Here is a 19,708-nt window from a genome sequence, read left to right as displayed (position 1 = left end):
ACTCCTTCTCTCAGATTCTGAAGTACATCAGAACGGGACAGGTAATGCTTTGCTCCACAGGGCACAAACCCAAGTCAGTATTGCGCGAGGGAGAAGAGAGGAAAGGCAATGAAGGACGGGGGAGAGGAGGAACGGGGAGAGCAAGAGTGGCCAGCAGTCTTCTTCCATCCTGCCTCGTGTTCTCAGAAGTTCTCCGCCTGAGCAAGTCCGTAAAACCCCTTTGTGAGGATAAGGCAACCCTCCTACCGACCACCCAAGTGGCCCCGGTTGCTGTCAAAGAAGATGGAGAACAGCAGCAGGGTGTTTTACGCGAGTGAAGATCGAAACTTCCAAGAATTTAACTCTGAACGCCCCGGCCTTGCAAAACAGTCCCTCTCGCAAGTGTTCCAGTGCCACGGTTTTCTCCGCACAGACACCCCGTTAAATTGACCCCATTTGTGAACACTTCACAACGTCACGCCTAAGCTCCACCACGAGCATTCACGATGCCTCTGTTGGTAAGTCTTACGTGTTTCTTTTTAAAGGGAACCTCTAAAATCAGCTCTCGCCCTGAACAGCACCGGGACGCCCCCGCGTCATCCTCTTCCGCAGGTCTTGGCTGGGCAGGCTCTGTAAGGGGAGGGTGAGGGACAGCATCTCAAGCCGGGGCAGAGGGAGAGGAAAGAGTCGAGAGCACGTGACTCTGCAGAAGTGGGGTGACACTACACTCAGCCACGACGCCTCTCCCTCACACACACACACACAGTATCCAGAAAGTCGATTTCAGTTTCAATCAGCTAAGGCAACCAGCCAATCACCACCAACGGTGTCTGCTTCTGGTGATTGATTTGGAAAAAATGATTGGTTAAGACAGACAAACGTGAGGAAAGCTCTCCATAAGAGCGTCACAGCCGCCAGCTTCCCCGCGCATCCTCTGTCCTCTTCTCCTTTGGATCCTCCTCCTTTTGTCACGGCCGGTTCAGAAAATGTCCGGGCACGAGCTCCAGTCCTGTTTCTCTTTAGACTCCCAGTATCCTCCCCTATAAATATGGGTTAACTCCTTGGTAACGGGGTCCTTCTTCCGCTCAAACCACAGTGCCTTGTAGGGATCGTAGGGCGTGCCTAAAAGGGAAAGAGGGTAAAGAAAAACAGAATTAGAGCCGAAAACACATGGGCACTTGCCACGCATCGGGATTGGGAAACAGAGTAGAAGGCGTCCACTACCATCCTCCGTGGCCTTCATAGCTTCGGCTTCTCTCTTCTTTCTGGAAAGTCTCTGTTTTTCCTCCAGGCGCTGCTTCTCAGCATTTGCTTCATCCCAGCGCCCATTCTCCATCAGTCTCTGGTCGGGCCGTAATCGGCTGTCCGTGGGGGCAGTGCCAGCTTCCCAGGCATTGAGAGTTAGAGCCAGCTCTGAGAAGTAGTACATGTTTTCTGCATTCTTCCTAAAAGTAAAGGGTGAGAAAGAGGAAGGGTAATGCCAGAGCTGAGACCCTTGTTAAAGAGCACCAACTAAGCTCACTACAAGGGCTACATCACCCAGGCTGTTCTACAGATGGAAAGACTCTAGGACCACATCAGGTTCACCTAATTAAGAGACCCGACTGGACCATTCCCCATCCCCTCCCCAGGATCACTCAACTGGATAGTTTTCTGGGCCTGTGCTATGCTCAGGTGAAATTAGGAAGGATGAAGCATTCTACTAAATAAAACTTCTTTCTTCCTGTTTCCTTTGCTTTCTTTTTAACCTCTTTCTGGGATAATCTTGGCTATTACTGAGGACTGAACATATTAAATAATGACAGGAGACAAATGGCCTCCATCTTAATTTATTTCCAAAGTCCTGCACATTATCTCAGGGACCTTTATACTGCTGCTAGGCCTTTGGGCCACAGGTGGTAGGCATCTTTCTCCTCTAGCCACTTCTGAATAGTTTTACTCTAAATTATAAAAAAACATCCTTCTGAATCACAATTCAAAGGACCTTTAGGAAACACCAAATGTTTTTGGCAGACGTGGTTTGAGTAGTTTGAACTTTCCTGGGACAAGGCATGCTACAACCCAACCACACAGGGGACAACCTTCTGGTCACCTCTCCAGATTCCGATGTCCAGCGCTCAGTCCCTCACAGAATTAAGCAGGAAGGAAGGCAGAAATGCCACAACACTGCTCCACGGCTGAGGTCAGTGACCGGGCGGGACCCACACTGATACTCACGGTAAAGGATTCCGCTTCCACAGCATGACCCTGCTTTCCTCTGCTTCGTGGCCTCGCTGCCGAGCATCACCCCCATTTTCCCCGATGACTGGCTGTACTTTGAAACACTCCATTTTCTCATCCCACGTCCCCAGAAGGGCAAAGTGAACTTTTCCTGATGGATCTGTCACTTCCCCTGTCACCTACAAAGAGGGAGAGCAGGGCTCTGGAGTACGGCATTCGCTGTGTTAGCTTACCTGACTACTCTGGAAACCGAAGTCCTAGGGTAAATACTGGTTAAATCCTGTTATGACAAACTCCATGGAGCCATTCAAATTATTTTGTTATGTTTTCTTGAGCTGCTTAAAATAACTGATTCATGAGTTGGAGGATTCATTACCATTTTGTTGTACAGATTTTTGTTGTAATGATATATGTAGGAAAAGGATCTGACTGTACTCAGAATTATGTTATATTCTTCTCTCCAGAAATCAGAGAGAGCCACAAACAGATTTCTTCACTCTCCCATCAAAACTCACGGCACAATTCCACTGCGGTGGTACCAGAACTCTCACTCAGACTTCAAAGTACCCATGCCTTCTTCCGGTAACCCTTTCCTTCGTCCTTCCTCGGTGTTTCCCATTTTCAAGTCTCATTGCTCTTTTTTTTTTCTGGCCATGCCTGCACAGCTTGCAGAATCTTAGTTCCTCAAAAAGGGATAGAACCCGGGCCCACGGCAGTGAAAGCACCCTAACCACTGGACCGCCAGGAAATGCCAATCCCTCGTTGCTCTTGACTTTTACCCTCTAACTTGTTGTCTTTTGCTGACTTTCTCCTTTACCTCTCCTTTTTTTTGAACACACACAACCCATCCACCTACACCAGTTCCAAAGGAGCAGACTTTCTATGGGATACACACTAAGTGAAAAACATTTTAATTTCAACTTCTCTTACCTTTCTTGCTACATCCCGAGAGAAGTAGCTATAAGGAACAAATTTAAGATTGCACTTGTCTCCTGTCTTGTGATTCACAATATCAATTTCACCAGACTATAAAAAGAAAAGAATCATGGATTGGTTTTATTAAGACTGGATGACTTGAATATATGCTAAGCCCCATGCCTCATAATTCTTTTCAATCTTACATTCTAGCTTTCCTGTACTTAAGGTTCAGGTCTTAGCCAACCCCGAGATGCTGTGGAATCCCTTTGTAATCTTGGTATGCCAGGTTGGAATCAAGGCCAAATGACCTTTTTTAAAAAAACTGTCTCACATGTTTAGTGGCATAATTTGACCTTCAGCACACACATTGATATTCACATAATTTACCTTCCCAAACCAATCCTCCACTCGTAACCTTCATGAACTCTGTGCTTAAAGTATTCTACTCACGGTTTCAAGCCTACATATGGCGGGCCTTTCTACACTTTATTCATTGCATTTTCTCCTCCTTTCTATCTTGCAAATCCCAAAAAGCTCTTTAAGACTCAGCTTCATTCCCACATCTACCATGAAGCCTTTCCTGACTGCTCACACAGTATTCCCTCTCTTTTCTGAATTTACTGCAACCATTGTCTTAAGAGCAAATTGACAATGAATTAGACAGTTTGACAGTTTGTTTGTTTGTTTATTTATGGCTGCCTTGGGTCTTCGTTGCTAAATGCGGGCTTTTTCTAGTTGCGGCGAGCGGGGGCTACTCTTCGTTGTGGTGAGCAGGCTTCTCATTGCAGTGGCATCTCTTGTTGCAGAGCACGGGCTCTAGGCACACGGGTTTCGGTAATTGTGGCACACGGGCTCAGTAGTTGTGGCTCGAGGGCTCTAGGCTCAGTAGTTATGGCGCACGGGCTTAGCTAATCTGCGGCATGTGGGATCTTCCTGGACCAGGGCTCGAACCCGTGTCCCCTGCATCAGCAGGTGGATTCTTAACCACTGTGCCACCAGGGAAGCCCCTAGATAGTATTTTAGTACAGCTCTTACACTAGTCTATCTTGGCAAATACTTTTCATCCTACACACGTCTGTCATATATCTCCAGTGATAAAATAACTCTTGGCAGGACAATGCCTCATATGACTTTGTATTCCCAAGACCTAGCACTCAGCCCGGCAACAAGTGTTTGATGAATAATGAAAGGATGAAGGATGGCAGCCATGTTTATTATTTTCTTGTATTCTTCATAGTACCTAACCCAGCCCTAGGAGAGTAGTCCCTGAATGAATGTTGTAACTTGGTCATTTATAGGTAATAGTTTGTGGTATAGAAACTCGGGGAGTTTGGGGGTGGGATTACTGCCTGAGAGAAATTCCTTAGGCAAAACTGATAAACCAGTAACAGCAGTCTGGGGCCAGTTCACATGTCCTAAATACTACAAAGATGGACGTAGGGAGGTATTCTTCTGAACTTCAGAAGCATGTTGAGTACCTTTACTCACCTGATCGATCCATAATTTGCCCACGATAATGTTGTGCACTGTCGTGGTGACTTTCTTCCAAGTGTAGTGGTGCCCAGTTCCGTGGAAGATACAGTGGATGCTACCTAGAAGCAGAGAGTGGCACACAAATGAAGCCAAATATTAGAAAAATAGCACCGTGCTGGCTAGAAATAATGATGGATTGATTTTATCAATATTTCTTACTTTTAAAAAGAAAACAATAAGTCAAAAAGGACTTATAACCTTTATAAATGTTGGAAGCACTGACTGAATTTTTCATCGTGATTTTAAAATTTATGAATAAAATATAACTAATGAGGACAAACATTGACAGCTGATACAGCTTAGCTGGGAAGTAATATTCTGCAAATGTAGAAATAAAAATGAAAGCAAAACCCCCAATCTTTTCACTAACTGCACCTGCCATACTAGCTGCAAAATTTACAGGAACAGGTCACATCTGCCCCAACATGAAAAAATAAAGCGGCATTATGGAAAAGAGCACATATTGGTAGTCAGTATTGGGGACAAGCCCTATTGTGAGTAACTAGCTGTGTGACTTTAAGCAAACCACTTGTCTACCTATGGGCCTTAATAGTAAAAAAAAAAAAAAAAAAAAGGGAGTAGTGGATAGAGCAGGGGCACTGGCTGCACCACTCATTAGATGTGTGAGCATGTGTTGTATAATAAAGAATTTGTCTGGTCTTTGTCCAACCTCTAAACCCTTGGAATTTCCCAAGTGACAGTAGTGTCTTTGTTACTCATGAGGGTCCTGGTGATATATGCCAATGAGGTGCCTCAGGTGGGCCCCTAGATAGCTTATGCCAACAAGGTGACTTAGGATGAGGGTGGGCCAGAAAGACCAACCACGTCATGAGAGAGCAGCGGCTGCGGGTCACCAGATCTGGGCTAGACCTGGCCTCCTGACCTCCTGGGAATGATATTTCCTTCCTTCCAGGGAGGGAAGGAGGCCGGGAGTTTGAGTTCAGTCACGTGGCCAAGGATTTGATCAACTGTGCCCACACGATGAAACCCTAATAAAATCTCTGGACAAGGAAGCCTGGTGGAGCTTCTAGGATGTTAAACACATCAATGTGCCAGGAAGGTGCTGGGCCCTGATGTCCTGGGGAGAGGGCATGGAAACTCATGTCCAGGATCCTCCCACACCCTCTGCTGTGTGTCTCTCCATGGGGCTGGTCCTGATTTGTATCCTTTATAGCACTCACTACGTAAGGTCTTCTCCTGTTCCTATAATCTCAGATGAAAACCAAGCCAAAATCAGTGGCTTCAACAGAGCTGAGTGGAGATTCAAAATAATCAAAAAATTTCAGAAGATATATACATTAAATAATACAGTTAATTCCAGTAACGGTATTACTCTAAGCTCCCTCTGTAACCACTAATGAAACGAACACTAAACGTAGCTGAGGCGTGTCTTTCTTGTACAAAAAGGTTAAAGTAGCCCTGGTAGCTGCAGCGGCAGTCATGCTGATGAGGATAACAATGGTGACAGTGACACTGACAGAAGCAATGGCAACTCTGCTGAGAACACCTGCTGTGTACCAGACACTGTGCTAGGGTCTCCTCACTCATTTACTCTTCACAGCCATCTTCAAAAACATTTGCTCTGCCGAATTATGGCCTAAATCACTTGTTCTTCACCACTGCAGTCTAAGCCACCAGCAGCTCTTGCCTGAACCTCTTTTCGGCCTCCCGGCTTCCACTCTGGCCCCCTTCAAGTCTCTAGTCAAAATGATCTGTTTAAAACATGTCATATCAACTTTCCACACCATAAAATCTCTCCATTACTCCCCACTGTAGTTAGAATAAAACTCAACTCCTTTCATGGCGTACAAGACGCTACAAGAGCAGGCCCCCGCCTACCCTCTGGTCTCATCCACCGCGTCCCCCTCCTCACTCTGAACCAGCTGCTGTGGCCTTGCTGTTTCTCATGCGTGCTATGCTTGCTCCATCCCCAGGGCCCTTATCTTTGGGGTTCTCTCTGCCAGTCATCTTTTGGTTTTGTTTCTTTTTGTTCTCAGGTCTCTGCTCAAACGTAACCTTTTCAGAGAAGTTCCTGACTCGCTACAAGGGAACACACAACACTCTCCTTCCTCCATCATTAACCCCATCTCCCCTTACTCTATTTTCTTCACTGAACCACCACTATATAAAATCAAAGTACTTGTTTTATTTACTTTTGTGTCTACTTAAGAATGCAAGCTAAATGAGGGCAAAGTAGCTTCTGTTCACCATTATGAACCCAACTAGAATAGTTACCGGCATAAAGTGGCCACTCAAATATTTGTTGATACCTTAGCTGCAGGCTACATTTGTATCCTACTGCTGCTGAAACCAGCTATGACAAACTTCGTAGCTTAAAATAACACAACTTGGGACTTCCCTGGTGGAGCAGTGGTTAAGAATCCGCCTGCCAATGCAGGGGACACGGGTTCGAGCCCTGGTCCAGGAAGATCCCACACGCCGTGGAGCAACTAAGGCCATGCGCCACAACTACTGAGCCTGTGCTCTAGAGCCCGCGAGCCACAACTACTGAGCCCACGTGCCACAAGTACTGAACCCCGTGTGCTTAGAGCCCGTGCTCCACAGCAAGAGAAGCCACCGCAATGAGAAGCCCTCGCACTGCAACAAAGAGTAGCCCCCACTCGCCGCAAATACAGAAAGCCCGCATGCAGCAATGAGGACCCAATGCAGCCCAAAACAAACAAATAATAAATAAATTTTAAAAAATAACACAACTTATTCTCTTACAGTTCTAGAAGTCAGAAGTCTAAAATCATGGTGTCAGCAGGTGTGGGTTCCTTCTGAAGGCTCAAGGGGAGAATCCATTTTCTTGCTTTTTCCAGCTACTACAAGCCACCTGCATTCTTTGGTTTGTGGACCCTTCCTAGCATCACTCAAACCTCTTGCTTCTGTTGCCACTGACTCTGAACCTCCAGCCTCCCTCTTCTAAATACCCTTGTTGATTACATTAGGCCCATAGAATAATCCAGGATTATCTCCCCATCTCCAGATCCTTAACCACATGTCCAAAGTTCCTCTCACTGTGTAAAGTGATAAATTCATAGGTCCCAGAGATTAGGATGTGGATATATTTGGGGGCAGGCGGGCATTATTCAACCTACCACATTTTACCAAATGAAGACTCTGAGCTTAGAGAGGTCAAATAATTTTCCCAAGGTCACAGAGCTAGTGACAACTAGAGCTGAAGTTCAAAATAAGAGCAGAACATGTGTACAGTCCAATACCATAACCCTATATCCCACCCTGATGATGTACCTCTTGTTCTGCAGAGTGTCCCTTCACTGGGAAAAATAAAGAACACCCTATGACTACCTTCATTTATATATTATTTGTGTGTTGAAAACTTGACAATAAGTTAAAGATCCCAAAACTGAGCCATTTAAAATGTATGAAGGGGAAGACAGCCACTTGCAGAATGGTAGAGCAAGAACTTCCATGTAACAGCTCCCCAGTAAAATCAACAAGAACACACTAACAAAAGTGATCAGAATCAACTTTTTCATAACTCTGGAAATTAACCAAAGGCTTACAATACTCCAAGAAACATTTATTCAAGAAAAATGGCTGAATCTCAGTAAGCAAAATGAGCTTTGTGGCATTTTAACTTGCCCCATTCCTATCCTTCTCTCCCCAGCTCAGCAGTAGCCTTGAAAACTGGTAGCCTCACAGTCATGGTAGCCGTGAAAACCAGCAAGCAGGCTAGCAAACACTGGAGGGAATAGAACAGTGTGAAGCTCCCAAAGCCCAGCTCCAAAGTACTGTCATTATCTGACCTATCTGGTGGCTCCCTGTAAACTCCCACTGGCTGGGCTTATCTTTATTTGATCTGATTCAGCACCCGCTCACCTCAGCCTTTTTCCTGGGGCAATTATCAAAACAATCCGTGGCAATTATTTAACACAACAGCTGCCAGAGGTGGTGATAACAGTTGGAGCACTTGAAGAAATAATGGCCCAAAATTCCCCAGATTTGACGAAAAACACTAATCTCCACTTCCAAGAAGTCCAATGAATGCCAAGTAGGATCAACTCAAAGAGCACCACACTGAAACCGATCATAATCAAACTAGACAGACAAAGACAAACAGAGAATCCTGAAAGCAGTAAGAGAGAAGTGATGCATCATACACAAGTGATCCTCAGAAACCATGAAGGCCAGAAGGCAGTCGGATGACGTATTCAAAATGCTGAAAGAAAAAGACCATCAAACCCAGAATTCTATGTCCAGCAAAATTATCCTTCATAAACAAGGAGGACTAAGACATTCCCAGAAAAAGAAAAACTGAAAGAATTCCTAGCTAGCAGATCTGCTCTTCAAGAAATGCTAAAGCAAGTCCTTCAGGCTGAAAGGAAAGGATACTAGGTAGTAACTTAAATCTACCTTAAGAAATTAAGAGACCAGTAAAGGTAACATCAATTAAACTATATAAAAGACAGCATAAATGTATTGTTTGCTTATAACTTTTTTCTCCTATATGGTGTGAAAGACAACTACATAAAGCAACAGTTATAAAACAATGTTGATGGAATTATAAGGTAGAAAAATAGTTTGTATGAAAATAAAAGCACAAAGGAGGGAAAAGGTAACAGATCCATTTAAGTGCAAAGTTTTTATATCCTGTTGAAATTCAGCTGGTATTAATCTGAACTAGATTATTAGAAGGTGTTAATTTTAATACCCAGGATAACCACCACAAAAATACCTTTAAAAAATATAGTAGGGCCTCCCTGGTGGCGCAGTGGTTGAGAGTCCGCCTGCCGATGCAGGGGATACGGGTTCGTGCCCCGGTCTGGGAGGATCCCATATGCCGCGGAGCGGCTGGGCCCGTGAGCCGTGGCTGCTGGGCCTGCGCGTCCGGAGCCTGTGCTCCGCAACGGGAGAGGCCGCAACAGTGAGAGGCCCGCGTACCACAAAAAAAAAAAAAAAAAAAAAAAAAAAAAAATATAGTAAAAGAAATAACAAGGGAATTAAAATGGTACACTAAAAAAATATCTATTTAACACAAAAGAAGGAACTAACGGAGGAGTGGAGGAGGAACAAAAAGGACATAAGATGTACAGAAACAAAATACCAAAATGGCAAATGTAAATCCTAACTCATCAGTAATTACAATAAATATAAATGGATTAATCACTCTAATCAAAAAGCAGAAATTGGAAAAATGGATAAAATATATAAGGAGGACTTTCTGACTAAAGTGCTGCTGGGGCAAATTCAAGGTGCATGGAGCCCAGCAGTGTCACGGACACAGAGATCAACAGGCTGAGTGGCTGTTTCATTCATAATATCAAATTGTGATTCTTCTTGGGTTAGAGAACTCCAAACGATAAAATAATCCTCTATTTAAATGGATCTCTTTAAACGTGAAGCTACCGCCCGATTCCAAAATGAGTGGATGAGCAAACTCATATGTATCCTCTACCGCAGTCTTCATAATTTTGCAAACTTCAATTGTATTTCCTAGAAGCATTCTTTTTTCCAGATTGCAAGAATTCTAACCTTTTCGGTCTACTTTACTGGAAGACTCAGACCACCTTCCACCACCTCAAAAAACCATCCACCTACTCACTCACACCCCTGTCCATCTGTCTTTCTTCAATGACATCTCTTGGCTCAATAATTTACCCTCTGAGAGTTAACACCACTGAAAATGGATCAAACCCATGTCCCCTGCATTAGCAGGCGGATTTCTTAACCACTGCACCACCTGGGAAGTCCCACTATGTCAATTCTTGTTCAATCTCCCTACAAAGGCTGGGACCTTTGTTTTGTTCACTTACATTTCCCGAGCACCTTAGAACCATACCTAGTACGTGGTAGATATACTCAGTATCTAATAGATGGGGTGACTTAAGATAATATATCCTGATGAATCCTTAAACAACCAAAGGAATGAAATCCTACCAAAGATTTGTTTAACTCTAAAAAATTAGATCTACCACTTATATCATGTTCCTGTAGTTATTTACCCCTCAAAGAATTCTAGATTAGTCAAATTACAGAGAAAATGTACAGCACATTGCTGGTAATTTAGGTTTACTGCCGTTTTTAAAATGTATATAACCTTCCTTAGAATTAAATACATATAACCCACCCCTTTAGCAATCCTCAGGGGGCCTCTGAAACTCTTCTGCATGGATGAAAGTTATACTGCAATATGACCACTGACATCCTAGTTCTGCAGATTAGGTGTGAACATCTCAGGTGTTTACTACTCTTAACCTAACACACTTCGGAAGCTATCAGCTTCAAAGACAGTTAAGCAATTAGAACCCTTTTCAAAGGTTCTCAGTAAAGATCAAGACCAAAATCACTTAGTTTCCTTTTCATCTAAGGGCCTCTTGCATATTAACCATGAGGCAACAGAGTTAACATTTCAGTTTCTTGTCTTTTAATATGTTACGAACATCCCTGGATTTTTTTCTGGCTAATTTCTAGTTTGCACTGTACCTGCTACATTGTGTGTTTCTGAGAGAAAAGGGGATTTATTAAAGCAGAAGACTGTACTGCAATAACCCAGCATTGCAGCTCTGCCACATGAAAGACCAGAACCAGGAAATGGAAAGCCATCGGGAGCTCAGGCAGTTACTATCAGCTCTGTCTCTAGGGAGCCACTTGCTTTCTCTCTACCTGCTTTGTTTCTTTTCCTGCAGACCAACATTCACTCTTTAGTACACACATGGCCAAATGTGGATGGCTCTAGTTCAAAAGAGCATCAAGAATCTACCACCCTTTCTGAATAATCTCATTTCCCCTAAAGTACAGACACACAAACACTGCATACTAGGATTCCTATTCCCAGGCCTGATCTTTTTGATCTTGGTGCAAAATTAACTTGTAATCCAATAAGATCTTTTAAAATAAAGTTTCATTTTACCTGGAGTTCAGCTGTTACATAAATGATACCTAACCCCTCCGGTGGAGGAAGAGAGAGGGGAGAAAGGAGAGGAGGAGGAGGAGGAGGAGGGGCTACCCAGGAAACCTAACCTTGCAGTCACAGGAGTTCTGATCTATAGAGAGAATCTGATTGCTAGGGTAATGGGGTAAACACCACCAACTAAAAGAATTTTTAAAATGCATGTTAAAATGTGTATTCTAAAATAGTACTTGAAGATGCATTAAACAGAGCTAAGAAGACAAAGAACTTATGACCGGATGGGTCCTTAAAGAGTCTCACCTCCCCACAACCCGCAACCCAGCAGCTGAGAAGTTAAATGACCTGCACAAAGCTAGCTCATAAGGTTCAGTGCCTGAATCAGACCTCCAGGTTCCTGACTACTGAACCAGTAACCTCCTCCATCCTGCCAGAAAAGCCTTCCTTCCTGGAGCACAGATTCTTACAAAGATGGTGGCCTTACCAAGGGGCATAATGGAGAGGTATTTGCCTCGAAACTTGCTGGTGATTTTGATTTCCTGACGCAACGTCCAGCCATATTTGGACTCAGCGTGGTGTGCAGCCGCAGGGGGATGATGACTCACCTTGAAGAAATCAGTGGTTCAAATTAAAAGGAAGAAAGGAGAAAAAAAAGATACTGCCTATTAACTGGTGATAAACACCCCAAATTCACACTTGACATTTTTACACCCATAGCAGTAGATGAATACCAGGGCCTCCAGTGTTGAAGTCCTGAAGGAAAAGAAGGCAGTTTGGGATGACGGGGTCTGGAATTTCTGCAAACGTTAACACCCAGGGTTATCAACCAAAAAAAAAATCATCCCTTTCTTCAAAAAGGAAACATGTCACAGTCCTGAGGCTCCTTTACCTGCTCACAGAGGGATCGGTACCCATTCTCCTCTAATCGGTCTAGCTCAAAGGTCTCCCCAAGAAGTGGGTTGAATGGCTTGCTGGTACGGAAGACAGTAGTGGAGTAGGAGGACACGGTGAAAGCTGCAACATAACAGAGCTGTTCTAGAGAGTTCTCACACTTTGCAGCTCGGTCTAACAGCTCATGGTATTCCAGATCTTCAGTGAGGCGCTGAAGCATGGATAAGGGCTCATTAAAGTTTACCTGTCAGGAAAAGAGCAGATATAAAAACTTTGTCCACACATCCAAATGAGACAATTTCCTTCTTTCTTTTTTTCCTTTTTGCAGTCGGAGGGAGACACATATCGAGATGTCAAGATGATAAAACAAATCACTGGGAAAAGAAGAGGCCTTTGCTCAGTGGAGCAACTCCAAAGATCTAGCCTGAAAGCAGCCCATTCTCCTTGGTCAACTGTTCATGTCAGGGAGTGGTGGAAATCTCCATTTTCATTTATTTCACTAGCTGGAAGCACTGTGAGATGGGAACCGTGCCTCTTCTGCTTACCACTGCATATCCAGGAGCCACTGATGCCTGGCCCATGAGAAACTGTCATCAAATAGGTATTGAATGAATGAATAAGAGGGGAAATGGACTTCAGCACAAGTATACGCAGAGGAGAAGCTCGGTATTTAAAACTTGTGAGGGAGGAAAGAAAGGGTAGTAAATTCTAAGTGCAGTTGCGTCCTGACTAGTGGAAAAAACATTACAGTCGTTAGCTTCCACTCCCAGACTAGACCATCACTGAGTCTCAGTTCAGTTCTACATCAGGCCAGGATTCTGCTTTCTTCTCTGAGGCTGGACAGTTGTGTTTCTGCACCTGGAGTATGCATGCTGGGGGCTAAGAGAGGGCTCTGAGTGCTTCTACCTTTCAAGTTTTAGAGCCAACTTAGGGCACTCAGCCACAGGATGAAGCAAGTGTGTGCCTGTGGATCTCTGTCGGGCAGAAGATGTCCATTCATGCCACAAATATTTATTGAGCCCTCATGGGTGCCAGACCCTATACAACTCAGCGGGTAGAGAGAAGTGAACAAAAGAGACATTGTCCCCTCATCCCGCAAAGAATTAGCTTCCAAGTTGACTGTCTGGAATTTATGATGACTTTACTACTTTAAAAAATTACTATAAAAAGAGGTTAGGTTCCCAGGCTAGTCCATAAAGCTTATTTAACCAGCAATACAGCTAAATAAGCCTGAATATCAGTAGCCTGAGTTGAGTCCAAAGAAGAGAGGAAGGAAGAAAAAAATGTCCTTTGTATTGAATGGAGCTGACCTAAAGCAAAATTTCAGTTAATAAAACAAACAAAAACAACACTTTTCTTTCCTACAGTCCTACCTCTTTTTCTTTTTCTGCATTTTTATCCAACCTCCTACCCCCAATCTGAGTCACATACTACCTTAATGCTTACTGTCCTCCCAATTATGAAACATCTTATAATTTCCACTATAACAAACTTTGGAAACGAAGTATAAAGGAAAACATCTACTTGAAATACCATCACCCAAAGATAACCACTATTAATAGTTTCATATTTGTTTCTATGCATTTATACATTAAAAAAATAATAATATACTAGAGCCTGCTTTTTCTGAGAAATATACTAAGCATTTCTCTGTGAAAATTTCCCAACGGGGAAGTAGGATCTACCCTGCCTCAACTAAAACCAGTGTACCACACTCCAAAGCCATGGTGTCCATACAGAGAATAGCACTATGATAAGAAAAATGCACACCGAGGGGAAACGGCTGGACAGAACTCAAATCCTCAAGTGTCTTTTTATTTTTTTAGCTAATTGGGCCTCTCACTGTTGTGGCCTCTCCTGTTGCGGAGCACAGGCTCCGGACGCGCAGGCTCAGCGGCCATGGCTCACGGGCCCAGCCGCTCCACAGCATGTGGGATCTTCCCTTACCGGGGTACGAACCCGTGTCCCCTGCATCGGCAGGCGGACTCTCTACCCCTGCGCCACCAGGGAAGCCCCGGGAAGCCCCTCAAGTGTCTTTTTAAAAGACGGTACTTATTAACTATGCCAACAAAATCTCTCCGTGGCAGAACTGCAGGCAACATGCAGTAACATTTCCATACATTTCAAGGAAAACGGGACAGGTGATGTGCTCCGCTGGTGGCTACAGGACAGATGAGCACCACCTGGGCCTAGAATCAGTATATCCTTACTTAGCCCATCACCGCGTATCACACACACACAGCCCTGCCCCCCAACAGCTGTTCCAGGAACCACAGTTTCTCTGAAAGTGCCAAGCTTTTTATACTGGTCATTTTCTCCCTCAGAGGGCTAACAGGGAAACAAACAAATCTGAGAAATTACAGTCGAAAGAAACAGGGCGTTAGTTATATGGCTGATGGAGAGCTGGGCAGCATAACATGACAGCCTGGAGGTCAGCAGCGGCAGGAAGCCGTAACTGCTGACAGGCAGGAGGAACAAAGAGCAGCGGTGGTATTACCGCAGCGCAGAGGCCGGAGGCGTGCACAGAAGCTGAAGCCTCAGGGGGGCCTGTCCAGTGGAAACTAGAGCCACACAGCTGCTGCCAGAGCACTGCCCGAGAGAATGTAGCCGGGGCGGGAGTACCCTGGGGTTTCTCCCTTCCTCCCACTCCAAACTCCTCCTGGTGCCTTGCACTGGTGGAGCCCAGCCAGAGCCAGCAGACACAGAAGCCTGAGAAACACAGCCTGGAGGGATCAGCTTTCCTGTGACACAGCAGAGAGCAGGGCGAGGGTGAGGACGAGATCCACAGGCCAACAGGTACAGGACTGCACATTCCTTGTAACAAGTCAACAAGGAACTAATGGTAAAGTGGGACAGAGAGGTCACCTGGACTCAGAACCTGTCTCTAAGCAGGAACGTCATTGCTGGGGCTGCAATGACTTGCCTTTCCAGCCTACCTCTCCACCACTTCCTTCAAGGCACTAGGCAAAGAAGCGGGGCTTCTTTTCAGGCCCCTAGTCAACCACTTATTTTATGCTTCTCCAGTGTGCTTACTCATGGCCTTTTCCTGTCTGGAGGTCAACATTTTTCTAACAGAAATCCTATGCACTTACATACAAATCTATTTGTTTTCCAAGACTCAGTTAACTAATTACTTTAACATTTGCTGAATGATATATATGTGCCAGGCACTGGCTAAGCATCAAGGATATAAAAACCAGTCTCTGCCCATTAAGAACAGTCTATGGAGAGGCAGAAACCACTCACTGGTCCGTCAACCCCAAGAGGCTAGGAGAATGCTGTCTGTATGCCGTGCAACTGGCTATGGGCAGAGCCTGCAGCTATCCCCCACTCTCCATTCTTCCCTTCTTCTACAAGCAGTTGAATCCCCAATTTTTAACTAGGTCATGCCACCAAGAATAGAAGTCTTCATTTCTAGTCTCCTCTCCAGCTAGCTGAGGCCATATAACTAAGTTCTGGCCAAAGAGATTGAAGGGAAAATGGTTCACGAAATTTCCAGGAAGCACCCTTAAAGGCAGGACATGCCCTTCTCCTCTTTCCCTCTTCCTGCTGAGTGGAATGCGATCCTGATGGCCCGAGTTGGAGCAGCCACTTAACACCTGCTGCTAGGAATTGAGGCCACAGGCAGCAGAACAACAGGACAGAAAGGAGCCTGGTCATGACAGTGTGGAGTATCGTACCAGCCCTGGACCACCTACTTCTGGACTTTAACGTGATAATGAGTTAAGCTAGTATTTGTTGGCCAGCTTTTTCTGTGAAAGGTTAGATAGTAAATATTTAGGCTTCACGGGCCATATGGCCTCTGTCACACCTACTCAACACTGCTGTTCTAGGATGAAAGCAGCCACAGACAGTCTGTAAATGAATGAGCATGTACTGTGTTCCAATAAACTTCATGGACACTAACATCTAAATTGTATATAATTTTCACATCACAAAATATTATCCTCCTTTTGATATTTTTCAACCATTTAAAAACATAAAAACTATGCTTAGCTTGTAGGCTGTACAGATGGCAGCAAGATTTGGCCCCAGGGCCACAGTTTGCTGACCCCTGGTCTAAACCAACATATTTTGGATTCTTTAAACTGAACCTATACCTGATACACTGATACAACCCCAGGCAGCTAGGCAGTCATTAAACTCTTGGGGAGTGAACCAGCAAGTTAAACCCACTGCCCGGAAATAAACAGTGGCACTTGTTGGAACACAGGAAGAGACGGCTCACCCTGACCAGATGCACGGGTGAAGGTCTGTTGAAAGAGACGACACCACAGTCGAATCCTGAAAAAAAGGGTATCTGCCAGGACAAAAGATAAGTGGCATAGGTGGGTGGGAAGCTGATGAAAGTTTGGGCAGAAAGAGCAGTGTGTGCAAATGTCCTGAGGGAGAAAAAAAAAAGATGCTGGTGAGTCCCTGGAGGTAACTCCCAAAGACCAGAATGCGGCATGTGTATGGGGTGGAGCCTTGTCCTTGGGGAGGAAGTATCAAGCCCACTAAGGGATCTGGACTACTCTCAAAGAAGTAAGGAGCTAGTAAGGGATTTTAAGCTAAGGAATGACATGACTACATTTGCAATATTAAAAAGATCCCTTTTTAAAACAGTGTGGACAGATTGGAGGAGGGCATGACAGGAGGCAGGGACGTCAGTCCAAACACCTCCTTCACCAGGGAGATGGTCCACAGCTTCCTGGTTGGAATGAATTGGTTTTGCTTTTGTCTCCCCAAACCTTTGTATGCACAGTACTTCCCATCATAGAAAGGAATATTTTCTACCTGTTTTCATGTCTGTCTCTTGAACTACATGCTTCTTGAAAACAGAAACGATGTTGAATTTATCTTTGCAGGTCCTCAGCACACCTGGCATAGGAATTTGCTCATAAATAACTGTCACTGAACAAATGCATCTGATTCTAGGTGATTTGGAAACATATCAGATCCCTAGCGAAAATTAAAGCAGCTAGTTTTACGGGATCGTTGATGACTGTAAGGGTAACAAGGACCATGCCACAAACTGCCACAGGAGTGGGTGGAGGCTGTCCCGGCAGCACTCTTCTGACCAGGGCCTGAGAGGCCTTCCGGGCAGAGCCTGGTCGTGCAAGACCCTCACCGGCATGGGGATCTTGGACAGTTCTTTTCCGATGCAGTTCTTCATGATGCTCCACAAATTGAGGCTATAGTTTGGCTTGTATGGTATCCTCGTTCTCTTTTCCTTCTTGGTCTCTTCCAGCTGATGCTTGTACTAAGCGCAAAAACAAAGCCATTCAATCACCCACAAAGAACAGAAAACCCAGTATTTATAAGCTTCCCTTCCCCCATGCTAAAAAAAAAAAAAAAGAAAAGAAAATCAGTACTTTCTATTTCTCTTAGTACTTTATAAGCAAATCCTTGGGAATGACACCTTAGTCCCTCAGTCTTGGTAATTTCCAAATAAGAGTTACCTGTTCATCAAGGCTGATGTCACTGCTGGCTCCGCTGATGTTGCTGCCAGTACGTCTACACAGACGGGAAGCGTATGAGAATTAGCACAAAGATCAGAACTAGAGTTTGGTCCTCACCATGTCTTTACAAAGCAGAATGCTAAGGACACGGCACAAACTTATTGATGAGTGATCAAACGACGACACTTAGAAAACAGTACGTATGGGGCTTCCCTGGTGGCGCAGTGGTTGGGAGTCCGCCTGCCGATGCAGGGGACACGGGTTCGAGCCCTGGTCTGGGAAGATCCCACATGCCACGGAGCAGTTAGGCCCATGAGCCATGGCCGCTGAGTCTGCGCGTCCGGAGCCTGTGCTCCGCAACGGGAGAGGCCACAACAGTGAGAGGCCACGTACCGCAAAAAAAAAAAAAAAGAAAAAAAAAAAAAAAGAAAACGGTACGTATGAATAGACATCTCTGGAGAACTTGTTCATGTAAAAAAGCTGACAGTCTTCCACTTATGTAAGGAAAAGAGTCCATATCTTAGTAAACAACTATGACACTCCCACTGAAACATTTCTAACCTTTCCATGGCCAGATATGCTCATTGTGCGGGGGGTGGGAATCAAGAATGACTCACTTGTGGCCCAAATTTTCAGGCATGGTGATGATCTCAGGAGCGTCAAAGAACTCATTCTCGTCATCCTCATCACTCACATCTCCTTTGCCTGAGCAGCACTGACCTACAAGGAGGAAAGCTGCATTTGTTCCCTTTGGCTGCATTTATCAAAACCTGGCACAGCTGGAGCTTTCAAATATTAACCACAAACATAGTAACAAACGGTAGAAAGCAATGGGGAAGTCAGAGGAATAAAGGGCTCGAATTCCATCTCACATGACTCACTGATTCTGGAGAATCTGAGGCTCTCTCTATCAGCTGCAGAAAAGCATGTGGCTGGGATCAGAACAGGCCGTCCAAGCGCCAAGCCAGCAGCTCACCTTTGCCAGAAGCAGTGCCGCCAGGAGCGTTTGCCGGCAGCACCGTGGCTCCTCGGAAGGCTCTCTCCAGGTGATTGTGCTGCTTTGCTAGCTGCTCCAGGGTCTCTTCCAGGCGGATACGCTGGTCCCTTTCGTACTGCAGGGACTTCTGCCACTTTTTACTGTGGGTCTGGGCTAACACAAGAAAATCTCTGCAGGCCTGTGTGGAGAAAGAGTCGATATAGGTCACCTCAACTCAGCTAGTCAGAGATTCCCCTCAGGCCTCCGTAAGCCCAGTAAGTAACCTTATTCTGGGAACTTGAACTAGCAAATGACAATGAAAGGCCCTCCCTGTTATTCCACAGTATCAGGGACAGCCAGTTCCATGACACAATCAAGGTCAACTCCAGAAAAAAAAAATTGAATGTGGTTGTCACAGTTCCTTCATATTTTCCTGGTCATGAGGACCAAACAAATGCCAAGTGAGCAACAGACCTAGACAAAGTATTTGTGCAACATCACAAAGGGCAGCTATGTGAACTGCTCCAAAGAAGAAACCTATTGACTAAAAGGTGAGGAAAAGCATGGGATAAGCATCTATTGCTTTCAATACATTCTCAACTAAACTCAAGTCACCTAAAACTGAGGAATTCAGACACTGAGAACAGAGAGTCTGCAGTGAATTAAACCAAATATAGGGAAATTTAATTGGTTTTTATTTTGGTCACTAAGATAAAAACTGATCTTAAAAATTAGAAGCCTACCTGAGGAATCGAAGGAGAGATTTAGAGACAAAACACAAACCTGACCATATTAGTCCCTTCACTGGCTCCCCATCGACATTAGGACCAAGTCCTAACTACTGGTTATGGACATAAATGGCCCTTGTATCCTCCT

At 44.8% G+C, this 19,708-nt stretch overlaps 1 protein-coding gene across 1 annotated transcript in view; it reads right to left on the bottom strand.

Annotated features, from left to right (window-relative positions):
* Positions 1-818: 818 nt before the first annotated feature.
* OSBP (oxysterol binding protein) overlaps positions 819-19,708 on the bottom strand; it is a gene marked incomplete at its 5' end in the record, with an annotated part of 32,323 nt that continues 13,433 nt past the window's right edge. Inside the window, 11 exons of the mRNA XM_079707927.1 lie at positions 819-1,101; positions 1,204-1,424; positions 2,197-2,378; positions 3,130-3,225; positions 4,606-4,709; positions 12,009-12,129; positions 12,414-12,659; positions 17,526-17,657; positions 17,857-17,911; positions 18,474-18,576; positions 18,833-19,031. Of these exons, the coding sequence (XP_079564053.1) occupies positions 959-1,101; positions 1,204-1,424; positions 2,197-2,378; positions 3,130-3,225; positions 4,606-4,709; positions 12,009-12,129; positions 12,414-12,659; positions 17,526-17,657; positions 17,857-17,911; positions 18,474-18,576; positions 18,833-19,031 (1,602 nt within the window). The 3' untranslated portion in view covers positions 819-958. The remainder of the gene's footprint in view (positions 1,102-1,203; positions 1,425-2,196; positions 2,379-3,129; positions 3,226-4,605; positions 4,710-12,008; positions 12,130-12,413; positions 12,660-17,525; positions 17,658-17,856; positions 17,912-18,473; positions 18,577-18,832; positions 19,032-19,708) is intronic.

The sequence above is a fragment of the Hyperoodon ampullatus genome (assembly GCF_949752795.1).
Source record: "Hyperoodon ampullatus genome assembly, chromosome: 7".
In the NCBI taxonomy this organism is placed as follows: domain Eukaryota; kingdom Metazoa; phylum Chordata; class Mammalia; order Artiodactyla; family Ziphiidae; genus Hyperoodon; species Hyperoodon ampullatus.
This window is presented reverse-complemented; position numbering and strand designations above follow the sequence as displayed.